General features: G+C 38.1%; 2 protein-coding genes across 8 annotated transcripts in view; both read right to left on the reverse strand.

Annotated features, from left to right (window-relative positions):
- Window positions 1-1,852: 1,852 nt before the first annotated feature.
- On the reverse strand, window positions 1,853-8,259 carry LOC122409714 (alpha-glucosidase-like). Of its 6 annotated transcripts, none has more exons than XM_043417468.1 (11): window positions 7,987-8,259; window positions 7,627-7,751; window positions 7,102-7,286; window positions 6,564-6,743; window positions 6,311-6,468; window positions 4,905-5,039; window positions 4,622-4,827; window positions 4,240-4,444; window positions 3,652-4,073; window positions 2,697-2,837; window positions 1,853-2,593 (listed from the first exon to the last, which is right to left on the reverse strand). In XM_043417468.1, the coding sequence occupies exons 3-11, from the start codon at window positions 7,274-7,276 to the stop codon at window positions 1,873-1,875; spliced, it is 2,343 nt and encodes a 780-aa protein (XP_043273403.1). In that variant the 5' UTR covers window positions 7,277-7,286; window positions 7,627-7,751; window positions 7,987-8,259; the 3' UTR covers window positions 1,853-1,872. The 6 variants fall into 6 exon arrangements, with proteins under 6 accessions (XP_043273403.1, XP_043273404.1, XP_043273407.1 ...); XM_043417469.1 differs by having other exon boundaries at window positions 7,586-7,751; XM_043417472.1 differs by lacking the exon at window positions 7,627-7,751.
- A 1,365-nt stretch (window positions 8,260-9,624) lies between these two features.
- The window catches only part of Calx (sodium/calcium exchanger 3), a 90,329-nt gene continuing 78,396 nt past the window's right edge, over window positions 9,625-21,557 (reverse strand). For both annotated transcript variants that reach the window (XM_043415896.1, XM_043415895.1), the window contains exon 8: window positions 9,625-21,116. In XM_043415896.1, the coding sequence (XP_043271831.1) occupies window positions 20,903-21,116 (214 nt within the window). In that variant the 3' untranslated portion in view covers window positions 9,625-20,902. The remainder of the gene's footprint in view (window positions 21,117-21,557) is intronic.

Below are 21,557 nucleotides of genomic sequence, written 5' to 3' on the forward strand. Positions count from 1 at the left end.
TAAAATCATTCAAAAGTTTTTCCTTAAAAAACGTTTGTTGTTTTTACGAACACTTCAATTTCCAAACGCGAGGTCTCGGGTCTCCCTATCGTGCTCCCTATTCGTACCTTATGGCCTCTCCACACTGCGGGTGATTTTAAAGAGGGTGGATCACAAAACCAAAATAATCAGAATTTGATAAAATTTGATGATAACATTCTTTGGCATCAAGTATGCAAATACAAATTTTTTTACCACATGGTTATCGAATAATTGAGCGTTAAATCGAAGTTTTTATGCACGAGATGTAAACTCTATGCGTATACACGTGAATTTTAGTGTTCAATTACTGGAGAGCTATGTGGTAAAAAAATCTAAAAAAAATCATATTCTCTCATACATTTTTAAAGACTACATTTACCAAATTTTATTAAATTCTTATCATTTCGAAATTCTTTATATTTTTAAGATGGTTTAGCATGGCAACATTGTATATCATCGCGATCGTCGCGATCCACCCTCCTTAATCTATCACGTAGTAATCGCAAAAACATCTATGCAAGGTCTAAAACCTCACTTTTTTTCACTTCGACGTTTCTAATCAATTTCGAAGACTGCGACTAAATGGTTATATGAAATGCATAAAATTGTTAATTTTTATTAGTGCTGCTGCTGTCTAGTTGTTCACGGATAAAATTATATTTTCCATTCAACACGAAGATCTTATTTACCCTTTTCATATTTCAACACGTTGTTAATTATATAGTTGCGTTTTTCCTTTTGATCGTGTCTCTTTCAAATCCTATATAATGTTAAAGTGTAGAATGTTAAAATGTACATATATGCAAAGGTTTTCCTTGACTTTTTTTTATTGTAAGGTCGAATAATTCGTGAAGTGAGGAACAAAATTCCCCACATTATCATCATTTCTCCTCACAACGTGCTCACAACACTATTTTGTTACATATGTTACGGTCTATGTTACACTGAACTTGACTGAACTAAACAATATTTATTCCGCAGGTTGCCAGAGACAGCCTCGTAAGCAGGCGAAGCTGTCTCTATCGATACAGCGCACTTAAGGTAACTCCTGTACTGCATGCTAGTCAAATGAGTGCTAAATTTTCAAAACGCTTTTAGACCAAGTTCAACGTACCGATTAAACTCATCGTTAGTAGATATGTATTCAAGCATATTTTATTGACGTGAAAAGATATTTAAAATGATAGTTTTGCAAAACTATCAACCGATCGTGAAAATTTCCATGATGACACATTTTCACAGGTATTTTTCAAAGAATCATCTGTATTTTAAAACCGATTTTATTGCACCAAGTCTCATTTTGTTCCTCAACTGATCCTCTGCGAATTCACCACGTAGATTTTCCTTTAAACTCATTCCTTCAGAAATTATAAATGAAAAAGTTTTTTCACTTAATGAACAATTAGCTGCAACAGAGAAACGATCAAGTTAAAAAAACAACTAGATGGTGGATTCGTAAAGGACCAGTTGACGAACAAAATGAGACTTGTTGCAATAAAATCGATGAAAAAACGTAGATAATTCTTTGAAAAATACCAGTGAAAATGTGTCAGCGTGGAAATTTGCATTTATCAGTTGATGCTTTTGCAAAATTAGCGTTTTTAATATTTTTACATCTTAATGAGATATGATGTAATACAAATCCACTAACAATAGATTTAATCGGTAGGTTAAACTTGGTCTAAAAGCGTTTTGAAAATTTAGCACTCATTTGACTAGCATGCAGTACAGGAGTTACCTTAAATCCATTCATCGGTGAGCTACGTCATCATAAAAAAAACAAATTACCATGCCCAGTCCATAAGATGGACCTTCTTTTATGTTTTTCTAGTTTTATTACACTCTTGAGATTTAACAAATTCTAACAATTATATAATTTGTAATGACAATCGTTAACAAATGCCAATCAGCCATTACAGAGTTTTTGCCCCCAGTAACCGGTCTCGTTTCGGTAGTCCTGTCAGTGGAGGATGGTCTTTGTGATGTAGTTTCGACCGTTGAATTGCTTTCGGTTCGTACGTTCTCATATGTTTGTTTTTTTATGTCACTGTTATTTTCCATTGATATCTCCTCAGGAATTTCGGTGGCGAGTTTCTCATTGTTCTCTCCATTCTTTTGTTTCGGTTGTGAGTCTTGTTTTTTTTCTTCAACTAGAACTTTTCTTTCAAGCGTTGCTTCTTTTGCTGTCTTTTTATTTTTTTCTTCCATTTCATTCTCTTTGACTGGAATCTTCAGATTTACTTCTTTTTCTACATTCTCTTTTTCAGCTGTTTCTGCGCTTGTTTTTTCTTCTCTCCCATCTGCTTCTACGTTTCCTTTTTCTCCCTCTTCCACCTTTGCTTCTTCTGTTTTTTCAAATTCTTTTACTTCGTCGTCGAGTTTTTTTTCTGCAGCATCATTTGGTTCTCCTGCCGTTGCGTTTCCTCGAATCCCAAATTGCGAGTTTTCCAATTCTTTTGTCCCTTCCCGCCCAACATCGATTTCTGAACTGTTGACGTTTTCGTTCGTGTCTGACATCAGAACGATTCCAGCGTTCGGTCGAACAGGAAAATAATTCCGAGAGACAACTTCTCTGCAATGTTTATAAAAGGAGGAGGAAAATAAACATTTTTGCTTACTATTTATCGATTAATAAAATAGAAACTGAGCAACAAAAGTTACAAGTCAATTGGTACCTCAACATGTTATCGTTTCCGGACGTGACAATGACGTCGAGATACTCCTTCAAATCTGGATACAACTTGGTCATATTCACTATTTGTTGGTCATTCGACAGATTAATTACGAGGATGTAGATTGGGTGATCCGTCAACGTTCTAAAATGGGAAAAGAAGACCGACAGAAAGTAGAAGCTCCGATGAGAAAGTAAAAAAACCATATTCTAGCAATTTTTGTCGATCGAGCTCACGTGACCAACTCAAAATCGATTCATAGTACAGTATATCTATATACATAGTAAATACGGTCGCACTCTCACATTCCACGTGTCAAACGCCTCGCGTGTATTTAACCGGATTAAGGAGTTTCGGTACAAAAGTCTAAATATTAAGAAACTGATCAAACTTGGTGATAATGTTGTTCAACATCAAGTGCAAAAACACAATTTTTTTCAAAATTTTCTTCTACTTAGTTATCGAGTAATTACGCATTAAAGCAGATTTCTTATGCCCGGAATGTATACCTATATATATGAAAACGCTATGCTTATACACGTGAACTTTAGTGATCAATTGCTCGATAACTGTGTAGAAGAAAAATCTTAAAAAATTTGTATTGCCAAATTTGGCACTAAAGAATATGTTCACCAAATTTTATAAAATTCTAAACTTTTTGAATTTTTTTATGTTTTTAGCATGGTTTAGCATGGCAACATTGTATTGCCTGTACCGAAACTCCTTAATCCGTGAGTTTTTATTGAAATCGCGGCAAATAAATTTCGCGATGAGCAGTGAAGTGGTGTGAATCCGGCTCTGATTTTTGGACATTCGGCGCTGCTATGCTATTCCTCGATGACTATATTTTGTTTTAGCAATACTGAATTCATCGCGATTGTGAGTGAATTCTCCAACCGTGTCAATTTTTCTCGCACCACACACTCAAGCAAAATGAAGATTATTCTTTTATATTTACCTTCGCAATACGAATACAGTATCGTCGTTCATGCTTTCGATTTCCCAGTCACCGTGACGAATCACAAATTCGTATTTCAAGTGTGCAAGTTTTTTGAAAACGTTCAGGTGGCTGTGGGGATCCTTGAGTTGTTCGGCAACGTTAATGTACATGTAATTATCGTGGATCGGTATAGACAAATGCGTTGCATTGGAGAAACCAGCTGACAACGAGTCGTCCCATTGCATCAGAGCAATCGGCGAATAAGTCTGAAGTGTGGCGTGGGTTTTGCCAATCGTTGGAATGGGAATGTCCGAGAGGCCTATCTCGTCTCCGTAGAAGGTGTAGGTTTGACCGGGCAACAAGATGCTCAACATGAGGAGAGCATCGAGCCTGTCGGGACCAACTCTCGATGTGATTCTCAAAGTATCGCGATTCGAGAGCTACGCAACGGAATAATACATAAAACGAGATTTTTACAAATGTGATTCCTTCGTATCATAAACAAACAGAATTTGTTATCAAATTTTTTATTCGAGCCTCGAATACAAGGGGCTTTTCTGAGACCAACGAGACTTGTGACATTTATTCCAGGTTTGTATTTCTTACCATCCAAACAGTGCTCTCGTTCATCGGGATCGCATTGAGCCATTGTTCAATGACGTGCCCCAATCGACTGGCACTCGGGCCAGCAACGACGTTACCTTGGAGGAAACAATAATTCGGCGGTATAACCGACATCGTGTCATTCTTTTTTTCCGTGTAGTACGACAACAAATGTTCCTTCGTATCGTAAGTCGAGGTGGTCAAATATCTGCGAGTGAAACGGTGTTTTTTGTTTAAAAAAATAAAAAAAAATACCTGGAAAAATGGTTATTGGCGAATTTTTTCTGAACGCGAGGATTGCCGGATTTTCCGTCGCATTAGTTCGCCACGTTGTTTTGGCAGACTCGAAGTCACAACCGTTTTTACCAATGGTCGTAATACGTACTTGGAATTGGCGCTGTTTAATTTGGCCCACTGATCAACGTGCTCGCGAATATCGTACAGAAATTGAACGTTTCTTGATTCGTCTGAAAAGTTATTTGTACGGACGGCAGCTCGATCGTTTCCCAAATGGAAATCTTCGAAGAAATAAGGAGCCCCGGTTATTCGGAAACCATCGACTCCCCTGTTTAACCAAAAATCGAATATGCCCTGAAGCACAAAAAATGAGCGTCATTTGCTCGCCTGTTTTTCGGAATCAATGACGACGGTGCAACTAAATTCTTTACCATCACGTCTCGCCGAACGTCTGCATTGTCGAGGTTCAAATCCGGCTGAAATTCCCCAAATGTGTGATAATACCATTGTCCTCGGCGCGAGTTGTAACTCCACACGGAATTTTTCACGTCATTTTCGTCCACGATCTCGAAACAAAAACATCCAAATATTTTCATGCATCGTTTGCCAGGAATTTTCATATTTTTTCATTCGAAATCTTGTGAAGTGCCATTTTCGACGTTGCTCAAAGAGGAGGAAAAATCAAATTTTTTTCTGATCCTCTGCGTCAAAACGTTGCCACGTCTTCCCTGATTCTTCGAATTTTTAGTATTTTTATTCTTTCATTTTTTCATTCCTCCCGCGTATATTCTTTCGGGCCCTTGCGAGCCCTCGCTCTAGCTCCACTTTGCCCCACATTTATTGCTCCTGTGAGATCCCTTCCGAATTTTTCTCTCAGCTACTCTCCTCTCTCGATGCACTGCCTTATCGCATTTGCACGAGGGTCTAAAAAGACTTTGGAAAACCCGAGGGACGTGGGCGGCTATATTTTTACCGAGTTTGGCTCCTCGGGGTCACGAGGAACTCGGAAAAGGTATTTTCCGCTCGGTGATTGATGGGCGAGTCGGTGCATGGCTGAGCGGCCATCCATCCTTTAAGGCCTTACATGCGTCCAGAATTTTCAAAAAATCGTTTTTTACAGATTATTATTCTCTGTAGTTTTAAGCGTATTTCTGTGAAAGTCGATTGTAAAAGTTCCCTGTAGATCGAAAGTTATTACAGAAAACGTGGCTGCCCAACGAGAGGGCCTCATGCGCACTTGGAAAAATGCGTTTTTCTCAAAGCTACTTTTTCCGGCACGATCTGCACGCGGTAACTCGTACAGTTTTTAACATTTTTTGATGCTTTTTTTTTTTAAATATTCGAAATTATTTTCTCTGTAGTCTGTCGAGTCGGATTTTTCATATTGTGATTTAAAAATTTGATAAACATAATAAAAGTGCGACATTTATGACACAAAATGCAAACTTTTTTAAAACTGCCGTAAATTGCTAAATTTTTTCAAAAATCCGACTCGACAGACTAGAACTACAACTTTAACAAGACTTTTTTACGTTTTGCAGATTCATCAACACTCCAAGAAGAAATGATGCAGACGTGATTTTTCATGTTGTAATTATTGAAAAAAATGATACAAATTTTTTGCCAAAGTTTAAATACTAACAAACAATGTGTAAACATTATTTTTATTAACTTCTATTGCTATCTCTTCTAAAAAGCGTCTTTCTTTTAGCGTGTTTTAGGCACTGCTGCATGAACGTATGTAAGGCGTTAAGAGTTTCCAGCAGCCATACACCGACCGTGCTGCATCCCTCCTGGTCGATTCTACTTTTTTGTTAATTTGGAACTTCTGACTCACCTGGTGATTCGGTGGTACGGGAGTGCCATCTGGAGTGAAAGTGCCATTTGCCCAAATGTAATAATCCTCGAAAGGAGCGAGCATGTTTTTCGACGCCTCGAACCATTTGTGCTCGTCACTCGTGTGATTTGGGACAACGTCCAAAACGAGTTTCATGTCTGAGTACGGGACGAAGAATGAAATCGTTTCAATGAGAATCCTCGTTGGAACGGTACGCGAACATTTTTTTTCCAACGGAAGAAAAAACCCTTACCGCGATCGTGCACCTCTTGAACGAGCTTGTCGAAATCACTGAGATTTCCGAGAATCCTGTTTATGTTTTCGTAATCGGAAACATCGAAACCACCGTCGGAAAGCGGAGATGCGAATATTGGGTTGAGACATATCGTCTCGACTCCCAAATCCTCTAGATAATCCAGACGCCTGATTATCCCTGAGAAATTTTCAATTTTTACAACATTGAAAAAGCCCAGAATGTAAAAAAAAATGAAGGAAAACATTTTTTTCAATTTCTAACAACATTTTTCTCCAGTATTCTGATTTCTTAAGGCTGGGAAACAGAATTCTTGGTCGACGCAACGGAATGTTTGTCGTTTCAAAAAAGTTGTTCGATCGGCAAAATATATGAGAAAATGAGCAACGAATGGAAAGAAACGAAAACGACTTGATATTGAAGCCACGACGTGGCTTCAAAACACAAAGTGTTTTTTATCAAATCAACGTTTCTTCCTCTTTCTTGAGACTCACATTTACCAACTGTCAATAATTCTGTATTCAAAGACAGTACGAACCTTGTAAATCGCCGATTCCGTCTCCGTCACTGTCTTGAAAAGAAGTCGGCCAAATTTCATAGACCAGCATATTTTCCCACCATTCTTCCTCGTCGAAATTTGTGGTGCACGAGCATTTATTCGATTCGAGAATCAGTAGACTGGCGATAGTTAGCAAAACTTTTCTCCCGAACATTTTCCACGTCCTAAAACAATCTTTCTCAATATTTTATAATCTCGCGAGAAGCAGCAGCAAAAATCACGAGGAATCGACGACACCGAAATTGTAAATTGCCTCTAAAACAATAATTCGCTCGTTTGCTTATATTTCAAATGGAATATCTACCAAAAGCTAATGTTCTATCGCAGAGTTGTCGTTATTTTTATGAATTCAGTGCTCAAGATCCTTAAGGATTGACCAGCATAAAAATGGTCAATTCGTCCAATTCGACATTCAAAATGCACCGAGAAATTCCAAACGTTTTTTTTCAATCTTTATACGTACGAATATCCTCTGGATATGAATAAAAAAAAGAAACAGAGAACCTCAGGTGTGACGTTGAAGAAGGAATAAAAACCGAAGCGGTGCAAAGATCGATCGACGACTGAGTGACTGATTTTTCGGTCCAACTGCAGTGTCCCCTCTTCGGTTGAAAGCACTTTTGTAAACACTACATATACGTAAATATTTCAATTTATTATGTCACCGGGTATTACGAAATTTGGCAAGCTCCTAGATCTAAGGATGGTCGTATGTTGGTGCGATGTTTAATAAAGCATTTGCGAAATAATTGTCTCGGTGAGAGAGAACGAATATTGCGACACTTTGAACGGTGGGTTAACAGAAAAATGTGTTGTCGAATGGCGCGTTGACGTTGGAAAATCAATAATAAAAACCGCACTGACCTGTGTATTGATAATTTTTAAATTCTGTTGACGCTTGACGCGCCTGCTTAAATTCTTTTCAACACTCAAAAAGTCAACTCCATCGGAGCTCTTGCAACTTTTCACTGTGGTACGAGCCTCTCATTATTATAATCAAAAGGAAGTGAAAATAATATTGTCGCATTCGTTGGAACTTGGGCCCGGCATTTCGGCGATAAAGTCACGTCTCTCCGACCCCGCGATTATCGAGGTGCCGCACAATTTGAAATTTTGGCGATAACTTCTCGGAGGTTAAACAAAGTCTGGTTTAATCACGTCTCCAAGAGAAAATAAAAATTCTGTTGTACGCAAGTTTGTTGAATGCCTCAAATTTATGCCGAGTCTGAAAAAATTCGCTCACGGATCTGACTCCACGTCAAAGTATGCGACGACAGGAAAAGTGCCGGCGTTGCAAATAAATGTGTTTGTACGTGACGAATATTTCGCTGGTTTACCCAACAGTATTGCTGTCAGAAGCCTTTTATAGTATTTTCCTCGTCGGCGACTCCCCAGCGATTCTCGTGCAGATTGAAATGCTTCATAACAGTAATCGTGGACGAGGACAACGATCATTTTTAATCCAACGAATGAGAAGATGCCACGAATCCAAATAACGCGATGACACTTTCGTATTTTTTCTAACTCCTTTCCTGAAAGCGAATAGAACAATATTTCGGCTCGTTCCTGGAGAACGCAGGACACTTGAAAATCCAGTATTTTCGATCCACTTTCAGGACGAAAATACAAAGAAAAATAGAAAAACTGCACGCTGCAAAATTGACGAGTACCGCCGAAGGCTCATTTTTCCTTTTTAATAAACCCGTCGAAGGAGAGTTTCATGAGAAAAGGTCGCAGAATATTCGAGCCACATTTGGGTCTGTAGCTCGGTTGACCTTCCGCGGGTCATTGATCGCAGGACACTTTATATATGTGAAAAGTGGACACGGATGAGTAGAAAAAGAAACAGGGTCGCGAGACCAAATTGCAATTCCATAGACCCCAGGGGTCCCGGGTCATTCATTGGACAAAAGCAATTACGAAAACATTATTCGTCCTGGAACAGGGGTGCGCTCTTTTCCGGCTGCAAGCCTTTGCATATATGCGAATACAGCTGCCATGTTACCTTTTTATTCCGGTGTTTTTGTAATTTCCCTCTGACCCAGTTTAATCAATCTTTTTCCACGACCCGAATACAAATTGGACGTTTTTCATCCAGGTTTTGTGCGGGCTTGGATAGAGCCTACGATCGAAAGGGAAATTGGATTATAAAAAGCTGCTTTTTTCGAACGCCGTAGCCACTATTTTTCCACGCATACACGTTCGACTCAACGGATCACTCAAAGGATCATTAAAAAGGAAACAATGCCTATTTTAGGAGGCACTATAAACAGGAATAAGAAAGGAAGTCTTGCCCCTTCGGTGGCAAGACATTTTTCACGCCAAGTGCCCAAAACGTTGAAGAAAAAGATTTTCAGATTTCCACGAAAATTCGTAGCCGGGGGTTTTCGAGGTCGCTGATTACGAATCTGCACTGAAAATGCAGAACTTCAAATGTTTCAATACATGCACTATAATGGATGGAAATAGGATATAAATTTACTAATAAATATTTCTCTCGTGTAAACAACATTCAATGTATGTATATTTTGCACTTTCGATTCAATTACAATTAATTGATTCTTGTCTTTTCTTTGTTTTTTAATTTTTTTAATTTTTTAATTTTAATTTTTTTCCCATCAATTAATATATTTTTTATTTGTATTCTTTAGTCAATCATATCGCGTGCTTTCTCCACTCGATCGGTCAACGGATGTCCAACAGTGCGGATTCCGATCGTTTATTTATCATTTTGTTTAATCAACGAAATATTGGTACATAATGATCCTACGATTATTCTACGGTCGCTGATGGATCTGACGTTCCGAAATAATCATGCGTCAACGCATTTTCACCGAGAATTCCTCCTTGCCGAGGAATATTTCAAGATGGCGCTCTGTCCAGAGAATTCTCGGTGAGATTTTCAGACGCATCAACGATCAACGCGTTTTCTTATTTTTTTCTTTATCCCTCCCTCTCATCTCCTTTCCACAAAATCTTCAATCGCGTCCAATCGTTATGCATCTGTATTCGCACATATAACGATAATCGATAACGAGGAGGGATAAATAATGTGTGCTTTCGCAATAATGAATATTGAGTGTAGGCTCGTATTGCAATCTCCGTCGCGTTTATAAATCGCGCGCTAAAAATTATTTTCATACAGCGCGTTTCGAGCCGGCGTCAAAATGCTTCATGGATTTTCAGATTATCTTTTTTCCTTATTTTTTTATTTACTCAGTCGTACGAACCAAGAAGGGTGACAAAACTTTTCCCATTTATCCATACTTAATACATAGATAACATCTACGCGATCGCTAATTCATGAGAATCGCGAGACTATCCTCGTGTGTGCTACTCGATTAATCATTTTCGCATTTCCTTTCATTAACTCAATTTTTCATAACAAACTTTCTCATATTTTGTCAATGTCTCGAGAAAAGATCCGGGCGAGACGAGAGTGCGTCTCGAATGGATCGACCATTATCTATTATTTTTGTTTTTTGGTTTTTTCTTCTCAATCAATATATCGGGACAAAAGTTTCGACCTCACGAGCACGTTCATTCGTTGAACTCTCGTTATTCTCGAATCCGAGTGAAATCGACTCGAATTATTCGCACCCCATGCCGGGAGGAAGACGCCTTTCTTCGGAGGAAACAAGTTAATAAAAGGAGAATACACTTCGAATCGAGAATCGATTGACGAGTTGAAATAAACAGGTTTGTATTCGTTGTGAAGATGTTCAGTAGTGTAAATACGTTGCGAGACTCGTCGATCAGAGCGAAAGATACTTTCATTCGTACTCTCCCCGATCGGCCAAGTCGTCCGCGAAGCTTATTCTATATGCAAGCGTTTATATAAGACTAAGATGCGCGCTTACGCGCAGCGAGAGAAAGAGACGATAGAGATCGATTGGATGCCATGGCGGTTGTCGAAACTCAGTGAAGCTGTTTAACACAAAGTTTGAAAAATTTATATTCCAAGCACATACCGATCGATACGGAGCTCAAAAAAACGGAGCGTTCGTCGTTTGGTGAATTTGGCTCAACGACCCACACGATATATTCCAAAATCGAACGATCGAGTCAAACTTTTTCAGTTCTTATCTTAAGAGAGTTCCCTTCTTTCTTCCTTTTCGATTTTTCCTTCGTTATACTGCGCTTTTATTCAATGAAAAAATAAAGAAAATACTCGCTTTTCTCATCCCGTATATGTGCAACCGCTCGAATAGATCAACTCTATTTACAATCAAGGAATAGACACTATAATACTTGTAACACGTCTTACTATATTTGCTCTTTTTTATTTTTTTCTTCTTTCCTCTAACAATACGTTTTTTCCTTATTTCTGTGTTCGGTCGGAATATAAATATAATTCGATGAATCGTAACCGGTTTATGGGCGGAGGTAGCGCGAAAGGAAGAAGGAACATGTGTTTCACATCATTACGTTTCTATAATACGCAGCTGTTCTGTTCTGTACTCAACATATACTTATACTCACTATACAATAACATAACAATCAACGAGTTATTATTTCTGAGCATTAACCAACTTTTGTACCGTTTTTATCGCCCGGAATGAAAATTCTGCGAGTCGATGGGGCACGACCTCGAAATTAGGGTGAGATTCGTGTGCCCTGGAATCTGTTTTTCGTCACGTGACAAGAGCGAACGAATTTTTGTTGTTTTTCCTGGATCCTCACTTTTCACGATGTTAACGTCGTTTTGCACTCTGCAAACGGTTTCTTCACACTCTTTCGTGATTATTGTGGTTCGACACTGAGAAAATGTATCTTCTAGAGGCTTAAGCGCGATCGACGTCTTCGTTGTTACTGCAAATTTATCCATTTTTCAATCCCAGAGTTTGACAAGGAAAAACGGATCTCAATTTTTTCTCTTTCACTCTTTTCTCCCTCGGAGGGCTGGGCCCTGAAAAATCATCGCGAGGTCACGGTACAACGGTTGGACAATTTTCGAACAAATTAACTCGTGTATTTACATACAATGTGTATTTATATTTATATAACTACTGGCGCAATTGGCTTATTTTTTTTCGCTTACAGTACAAAACTCATACTTAATGTGCATCCTCGTCTCAATCCCTCTCTCCATTCTCATATATTTTGGATATTTTTTTATGTTTATTTCTTTGGTTTAGTGTTTTAGTTTTTTTTGTATACGTTTATTCAACCTTTTCGTGTTTCGTGTCACACCTGACAACGATATCGTTTCGCGTATCATCTTTGTATCGTTCGCCAACTTCTCTAACGATTGTTTTATGCGACTTTTTCCATTTTCAGTAACATTTGTCGCAATCTTTCGCGAAACATCTCTAAAAAACGACACGAATTACTTTCTTATATTGTATCGGACATTCCAGGCCAAATTAACATTTTAGATGATGCGGGAAGGAAGAAAATCTTTCAACCTTCGTCGAGACTTCTCGTTACGTTCATTCCGGTATAAGTACATTTTATCTCAGCATCTTGCATTCTAATTGAAAACATGATAATCATTGAATTTGGCGAATTTTATAAGAAATTACGAATAAGGGGTTCGATTATTAATGAATTTGGTGATTTTCTTAAACAAAATATGGCTTGGGGTAATTTTTTTGGTGAACAAAATGATGAATATTTATAGTGGAGATTCGGGACAAATAGATTTTTAAATTTGTTTTGAAAATATGATAAATTCGGGAATGTTCGAAGCTTTTTTGCAATAATTTTAAACAATCTGACGTCTTGAAATGATTTTCCATCTTAGTGTGAGGAAGGATAGGAATCGCAGTCGCTAATCATTCGCGTTCGTTTCTGTTGGAAGAGAGCAACAGAAACCACCATTTTAAATCGAAAATTTGAGGCTCCGTTTATCCGGAAGTTTACGCAGTTCGAAAAACATCAAATTTCGGAATAAAAATCCCACACGCGAATGGAAAAAAAAAAAAATATAAAAAATGCCGAATCAAAGTTTTGACGAAATAAAAAATTTCGAAGTGTTCGTTGGCGTGGAATGTCCCATAAGTTAATAAACGTGTACATTTTTGGCTTAAATTTAAAGTGGGAGCAGATGCGATACGCGCCAACTCACTAATATCTTCACATTTTAAATCTCATTTATCAATTTTTCGTTTAATCGAGTGTTTATTTATTGATTTTATATAATACGGCGACAGTTGGATCTTCGCTGGAGTTAATTCGCAACAATTAGTGACATTAACTAGGAGGCTGAGCGTCGCAGTACGACGACAGTTCTCTCCGATTGGTGATACATTTTCCTTCCTTTTCGTATATACGTTTCTAAAAACAAATAACTAATCATTAACATTTTGTCACCCAAGCTATCATTAGATCTATAGTATTTGGTTTTATATTTGAATTTCCTTCAATATTTTAACTATTTGTATAACATTCGTACCTACACGTTGATTTTTCATTTTTTTATTCCTCCGATAACGTTAAAAGCAACGTTTTTAAGGGAGAGAGACAGAGTGTATATATTTACAGATAAAAAAGGAAATAAGATCGTGACCAGCCCCACGAAACTCCAGTGATATATGTACTTGTGTACTTTTTAGATAAGTTAGAATATCATTATTGGAAATTCGAACGTGACGAGTATTTTTCTTCCCCGGTGAGCGGGTTCGTCACGACCAGTAGGATCGATAATAAATAGTGATATTCAATGCCAATTGCACTTCGATTTTGTGCGTGAAGCATTGGAGTGAATCGAAGAAAAGACAAATGGTTATATAGATCATCGAACTCGAATGAAGTAACTCGTTGTAAAGGTTCGATCGTTGAACCGTGAAAAAGCCCCTCAAATATTTTGATATCGATAAGAATACGTTTTCTTCGTTTTTTTTTTTTTTTTTTTTTTTTATTTTCAACGAATGCCTTAACTCCATAGAGAGAAAAAAGGGAGACTGAATACAGTGAGATACGAACGGAAATATGTTTGGTCCAAATCGTACTGTTTTACATTTTCTTTAACCTTCGGAAAATGTTGATTTTCTAGATTTCTCTTTTTTGGTCATTTCGCGAATACTGACACGCACATTACGTTCTTGGCAAACGATTATTTTCACGAAAACTATATTTAATGCACACAACGAACCGGTGCGAGACTGGAAAAAAAACTAAACTCAACTACGTGTAAAATATCACCACGATTAAATGATTTGTCAATGGAAGGAAAGAAGAAATCTTTCGGCACGTCGATCGAAGATAATGTTGAAATCCAAACGAATTTAAAATTCCGTTTGATTCGAATTCTCGTTTCTTTAGCACTCGAAATATTCGTAACTGTTGTGTACGTTTTGCATCTAGATATGCGACTACCCTCGTGGATTATCGAACCCAAAATATGTTTCTCAGTCGCCTGCATCGAACGGCCGAACCGTTTTTCTACCGAATTTATTCTTGTTCGTTTTTCCCCCCCGTGTTCAATAAACTACAATATTTTATTTTTGCTTTCATTTTTGTTCCATTTGATTTACACATAATAGCAACACAATACATCAGACTTTCCGTTTCACAATGATCAACTCCACGTGGCATTTATCTCAAGAGAACAGTCGACCTATAGGATATAAACTTGGTCCGGTGTTAATGTTGTTGTTGTTGTTGTTTTTTTGCTTTATTTTCCAATATTTTCATCTGTTCGTCGAAGCAGAACAAGAGGAGTAAGAGAATGAAAGACTCGATTTTAGTTGCTCTACGAAATCGAAGTATTGAACGCGCGAGAGAGTATAGTTTTCAAAAAACGAGAGGGGGCTGGTCAGGCGTAACTTTTGGGAAAACTTTAGTGCACCCCGGTTAAACAATTGGCAGAGTATCGTCGTAACACCCTCGTTTTTATCATTCGATTTTTCTACTTAAAATTTTCTACTTTCCTTTGAAAAGTTAGGGAAGAAATGTAAGATGGTGCGCATGTTTTTTTTAGGGTGGGGGTCCCGTGAGTGTAGATCAGCGATTGGCTTCGCGAAAAATGCGTTCTTTGCCAAATATTAGTCTAAAAGAACCGTAGGAAATGGAGAATTAGTTTATCACTTCGTTACAATATATTTTATAACGATATTTTATTATAATGATCGGTGAGTATTTTATTTATATTTTTATATTTTATCGTTACATATCATGTATGTGTAAGGGGGGTGCAAACTGAACCGACCTCCTTTATAATCCGCATTGTCTGTTCCGTTGGTTCGTTCATCTTCGAGAGGCTCCTCTGCCAGAACTTTTTCATCGGCGTTGCAAGATTCAACGGTGACGAAATAAAGTTTTTCAAGGGAATTGGGAAAATTGAAATTAGTCAAGTGAATGTTCGTTTCTCGTAGGAAATAAGATAAAAAATCAGAAAGAAAGGGGACGAAAATTTCACTCGAAACGGATTGAGTGCCATCTGTCAATTATTTTCAACGCATTTTCGAGCCTGGATACATTTTGAAAGAAGGATTCAAACTCCCACGAGTCTCTCGACTCCCATCTCGGCTCGATTTTCGACCAACGAAGCGTGAAAATTCAAAAGAGAAAACTGGTTTTTAAATAAATCCCAATAAAACGATCGGTTAGTTGCTGGCAGTTGGTCCTGAGAGAATTAATCAACACGCCAAATAATGCGAATTCCAAATACGCCTGATTCAGTGCGGAACGTCCCATTCATTATTTTTTTAAAATTTATTTATTTTTTTTTTCAAATATGAATATATTTATAGGCATATTGGGTCTCTACAGCGATTAATGATTCATTTTATTGGAAAGTAAACGCGTCGCGTCTCATCCTCTCGATCTTCTGATCGAGATAATCCCCATAAACTTGTCTACCGTGACATTTGGAGTATATTTATAGATTTATATGTATTTTGTGACTCGGTGAAATCGTTCTTTTTTTTCGTATCATCGCATTTGCTGTATCGAAAGTGTCAAAGTTAAATCACGATTTCTTCGAGCTTGTCTGCTAAACAAGATCGTTATCTCACTCGTTATTTGATTTATCAATTTTCCTTAATACCCCTCGATTTTTTGTAATTACCTATGTAACTCGAGACACAGTGACTCACGATTTACCTCGACCCTTTCATCGTTCAATGCGAACTCTAATCTCACGTCGTTATGATCGAACAGCGAATGGGCGTGTGCGAACTCAAACGATCTAGCAGTTAATCAAAAAGACAGGGCACAGTCGATTTTTATCAATTTTTCCTCGTCAATACGCTCAAGTTTTTTCCGTGAGATTATACGCAGCATCGTTGTTTTATTTTGTTATAAATTCTTATCGGATTCTCTCGACTGGTTTTCGTTTCTTCTGCTTATCTAGCCCAGTGAAGAACAAATGTATTTAGAACGACTAAAAGTTTGAACGACCGAATTGCGTGTTTTCTGAAAAAAGACGATGCTAGCACAACCTCTGGAATGATCGACGACATTTTTGGCTAATCCATTGAAAAAAGTGCTCAAGTTACTCGGAATGCTTTGACTGCGAATCCTCTGACAGTGCAATGTTTTCGCACTTTTGTTTTTGTTAAAATACTCACGAGACTAAATCACAATAATTATCAATGAATTCGGATGTAGGAAATAGTTTGGATTATGCGAAAAGAGAGACTCGACGGATCCCGGTGGTTTCCGAGAGCTCCGACGACGATTATGTTGTGATCGTTAAAAAGGCGTTGCGAGTGGATGCTTTCTCATGACGCCAAACTCATTTGATTAAACTACAAATATATGCTTGGAGCCCATCCTCATATTTAAACGCGAATGGGAAAATATATTTTCCCGAATTCAACTTCTCTCCTGTGTCCATAACAAAGGAATTACTCCGGGACAAAATATTGACGAATTAAGGGAACGGGTACTCTGAGAATATTCGTAACTTTGTTTGTTGATCGATCGAAACTTCGGAAACTTGGGTCACTTTCGTGATCTCATTTACGGTTTATCACTTTAACGCTTTGCTAGTTGAGTGTCTGTACTTTTCTATCAATATGTAATTCAACCCCCACCCTTGCTCGTTCAAATTTATTTTATTTTTTTCGTTCACCTCTAGTATGGTTATTATTTATTTAAAATAGTGATTTATCGTTCGATAAGTACGTCGGAACGACATAAATATACGATATTTTTTCTTTTTTTCTTCTTTCAAGGTTTATAAATATTATGTCCTTTTTGCTCCGCAGCAAATATAAAGGGGGTTCGTATTATTGTTTTCACGAACCGACGATGTCATTCAATTCGTTCAGAGCATGATTGTTTCCCTATCTCGCAACGGTTTCGCGAGCGAGGAGATTGTATTTGCGTTTTATTTTCCTCCATATATTCGCGTTGATTTCTCAACGTGTTTATTCTTACGACTACAAACAATTTGAATCTTTCTTTGATTATCTTTCCATCATTTTAATTCTCTTTAAAGTATATTTTCTCACCAACCATAGTTTGAAAATTTGAAGGACGTTGCGATTGCTTTCACGTGCTCCGGGATGTGTGCCTCGAAATTTTATGGAATCCTCTTTCTACCAAAAAAGAAGCGAGCTGCGCAAGCACACGCGTGAGCCTCCTCGTGATTGGCAGGCCTCGGCGGTGGGGGAAACGCCGGCCCTGTCCCGAGCCAGGCGCCCGGAGGCATTGACTAAAGGGGAAAATAGTAGAATGAAAAATCGACGATTCACTGTACGATATAGTTCGACTCTCGCTTCAAAAAAGTTCGTCTCCTCCGTACGTCTCGAACCGTTTAGTTTCTGTTGGATTATTTTTACAGAAATGTGATTTCATCTCATCAATGAAATAGACAAATAATGTTGAGGGAACTCGCCTTGGAGATGGGCGGGAAAACTCGTCAAGGAGTGCAAACACCTTGGGTGAAACAAACCTTCCGTTTTTCCATCTCTTTCCTTCCCGTCTCTTGCACCCTTTCGCTCGCTTTTCCCACTGATTCATCCCCTCTGATTTCCTCCTCTTCGTTGGCGAAAAGCTCGAGCCTTGTCGCGCTAGGAACTTCTGGCTTTTCGAGAAAGTTCAGCCAGCTAAACGTATCAAATGCAGGATAACACGTCGTTCCGCGGCACTAAATCGCTCCGGGGAAAACCAGTGGAGGAAGAGAGAAAGAGAGGGAGAGAGAACACGCGTTATTTCGTGGGGGAGCATGCATAAAAGTGGGAAGGGCGTTTTGACTCGTTGGAAGATGTTCTTTGACAGCAGCGCAACATCCTTCCACAGTAAACGGAAGCTCCTTTACTGTTGTTTTGCCCTCACTTCCGGTTGTCCAAAACCCGAAAATTTCGGGGCTTATTTGAACGAAGGATTAAGCAACGAGTCCATTGGAACCGGAGTCAAAGATCGAAGGAGTTGAAAATTGGGATTATTGCTGAGAGCAATAAAATGCGCAATTCTCGAAAGGATTATAGATCTGCGAATATTTTATACAGTTTTGCGAGATTATACTCCACGCGATTAGCCGTCGAAGACATTATTATATGAACACGGAAAATGTTTGTTACCCAGAAGTGGTATCATTAGTAAGATTTTACACATTGATTTATTTTTTGTTTTGTTTAAATGTTTCCATTAATTACGTTTCCGTTGAAGGAATCTACGAAATTTTTCTATAAGCTGTGAATTCGTTATAAATATTCGTAACCATTACACACGTACATGCACATTGTTGGTAACTCATTCATTTTGTTGTTTTTTTTTTTTTTTTATTTTTTATTTCATATTTGTGACAACGTATTTGGATTTGCTAAATAATGATCCAACGGATCGAACTCACTCGTCTGTCGTCATGATCGACGATCATTTTTCTTTTCATTATTATTAACTCCCCTATTATTGATATCCGATAGATTTTAATTCATTTTTATTTAAATAGACGTTTTTATTTTTATCGTCGTTTATTTTAAAGCTCGTCGGAGGCATGCGACCCTCGATCAAAGGCAGTGAAGAACGACGAAATTTTTTACTTTTGAACGAAGGCCGCGCGCCTCGCAATCACGACAATCGATACTTCTATTTTTATTCTCTCTCGTTTTTTGCCTTTTATTCTCTCCGTTCCTCGATCTCATACCGCAATGAAGAGCCTCAAACGTCGGAATGTCGTGGAACAGATTTTTTCTCCTGAATCGTTAGCTTCAGGAATGATTCTCTCGAAGACAACGAAACACTGGGATTCGAAATTTTCGTGCCTTTCTTCAACGACGCGCCTCGCAAATTCGGCGGATTCTGAAAATCCATTAACCTCCTACGTATTTGGTACTCGAACCTCGAATTTTTTGCATTTCGTGACAATTTTTCGACTCTTCGACTTGTTTCTCATTTTTTTTTCCTTCACAGTGAAATTTTGCGCGAAATCTCGTTGCTCGTTGATCGCGATATTCTGTCGACGTGAAATTCAACGCGTTCATTCGCGAGACAACCTCTGCGTTCATAGGGTTAAAATACTTTTGCTCCTTTCCTGGTTACTTTTCTATCATTTCGTAAATTTACCTCGCACATTCTCGCACGATATTTTCGTCGATTCCCCGGAACTTGATATACGCTTTTATCAGATTCGTCAATTTTTTTTTCATACACAATGCTGAAATACGGCGTGTTCTAATAACTCTACCTCGCCCTCCTGCCTCCTTAACAACTAATGCCACATTGGGGATCTAATTCTAAACGCGTTATACAAAATTAGCCGTTATTCGTTCTCTGGCAGATCAAAAGAATTGCAAATATACCTCACTACTAAAATATTTGTCAAACTTTCATTTAAAACGTTCAATTTTATTACTTTTTATGCTACTTACGTACGAGGTATTTTCGTTCATTTCGACCAACCAGAATTTCACACAAAAACGAAGTATTCGTCCGACCTCAGAGAATCGAGTTACCGAACCTTTTTCACCGTCTTTATTTTGCATTCGCTATCATGAAAGGTCTTTTAAAAGGCCGATTTCAATACTACTTTCATTCTTCCCGGTGTAATATTTTTCTAAAACCCACCAATGAAAATTATTTTTTCAATAAAAAAAAAAAAAAAACGACAATTAGAAGGAGTTTCTCAACGGGTCGTTTCAATGCAACGGAGTTTCGAAAGCACAAACACACACTCGTCACTAGATCGAAATCCAAGAAATGTAATTTTTTATGAATTTTCTTGATTCTTTCACTAGATCGTTGATATTTCGATCGATTATAGCGATATTTTTTCCTGCTCCCGACTGCTTGCAGGGCAAAAGGGCGATAGTTATGCGCTTCACTTTGAACAGCTGAAGTGAGGATATTTATTTTTCCTTATCAAACTTGTAGTATTCAAGTTGCAAAGTAAATCTTGGAAATATCATTTTCGCCCAGGATTTTCGTGAATACGTAAGAGGGGGAAGGGAGGAAAAAACGTTGAAGCTTCAGCTGGCCTCGTTGAGTCAAGTTTCTTTCGTGGTTTCCGTGTCGAATGTTTTTCGTCGCGTAGCTTCATTCGCAATACTGGAAACAGCAAGAACGAATGAAGTGGGAAAAAAAATATTGAAGATGTTCGTGTGCATGTTGGGCATCGGAAAAATGTTGGGCTTCCATTTGACACGGTGGTTTTCATCGAGATCGCCAAATTTCGTGAATGCTTGAATTTTCAGGAAAACCGTGAAAACATGACGAGGCTCATCGGACGTGATGGATAATTCGCGTTTGCCCCGATGGCCTCGAGGATCTTTGCCCAAGTTAATTTCCGTTCTCGACTCTCCGACTGGCTGCGAACATAGTCGCGTAGGCCATTTGTTGAGCTAGCTCTTGCTCGAGCTGTTGGCGATATCAAGTACGAACAGCAGGATCAGTTGGTTTGCTGGTAAGGCAAAAGATCGTAGGCCTCCAAAGTCGACATTATCAGATAAAAGATCCACAGCGAGAACAAAAATATCGACGTTATGATCTTCGGCAGAGCTGGACCACCGAGCTCACCACCGATCCTCTTGGAACGCCTCAAGAACAGCACCACCACAACCAGGCATGCTTCCGTGCAGAAAAGTGTCACCGAAAACGCCAAACTGTTGGTAATAACATTTCTATCATTGTTTTTTCATTCGATCGATTATCACGTTCTTTACGCATATGCAACAATCTTCATTTCAGCATTTTACACTTCTCATTACCGGTTGGCAGTTAAAAATCATTTATTTCATCAAAACCAGTTTGTCCGAGTGAGTATTTTTTTTGTTTTTTTTTTTTCATTTTCTTAACCAAAACTATTAAAAATTAATCGTTTTCTGAAATAATAAAAATATCAGTTCTGCAGGTGTTTGAAGCTGCTGATTTAATCCCCTTTTCACCAAGCAATCCGGAAGGTATTCGATACCAAAAAACTGCCATATTTTTTGTTTTTATATGCTCCAATAACAGTGAACTGGTTGAGTGTATTTACGAATTGATTTTGAATAGATAGCGTCGATAATTGGGATTAATTTTTCATAATTTTCTAATTTTTAGTG

This window comes from Venturia canescens, chromosome 4 (assembly GCF_019457755.1).
Source record: "Venturia canescens isolate UGA chromosome 4, ASM1945775v1, whole genome shotgun sequence".
Classification (NCBI taxonomy): Eukaryota; Metazoa; Arthropoda; class Insecta; order Hymenoptera; family Ichneumonidae; genus Venturia; species Venturia canescens.

Bases quoted from the DNA above. Each gene is read 5' to 3' on its own strand.
- LOC122409714 (XM_043417472.1), bottom strand. From the start codon at position 7,276: ATGTTCGGGAGAAAAGTTTTGCTAACTATCGCCAGTCTACTGATTCTC. The intron at 6,744-7,101 runs GTTCGTACTGTC...AAAATTTCTCAG, and splicing joins CGGAATCGGCGATTTACAAG to GGATAATCAGGCGTCTGGAT. The intron at 4,828-4,904 runs GTAAAGAATTTA...TTTGTGCTTCAG, and splicing joins ACGTTCGGCGAGACGTGATG to GGCATATTCGATTTTTGGTT.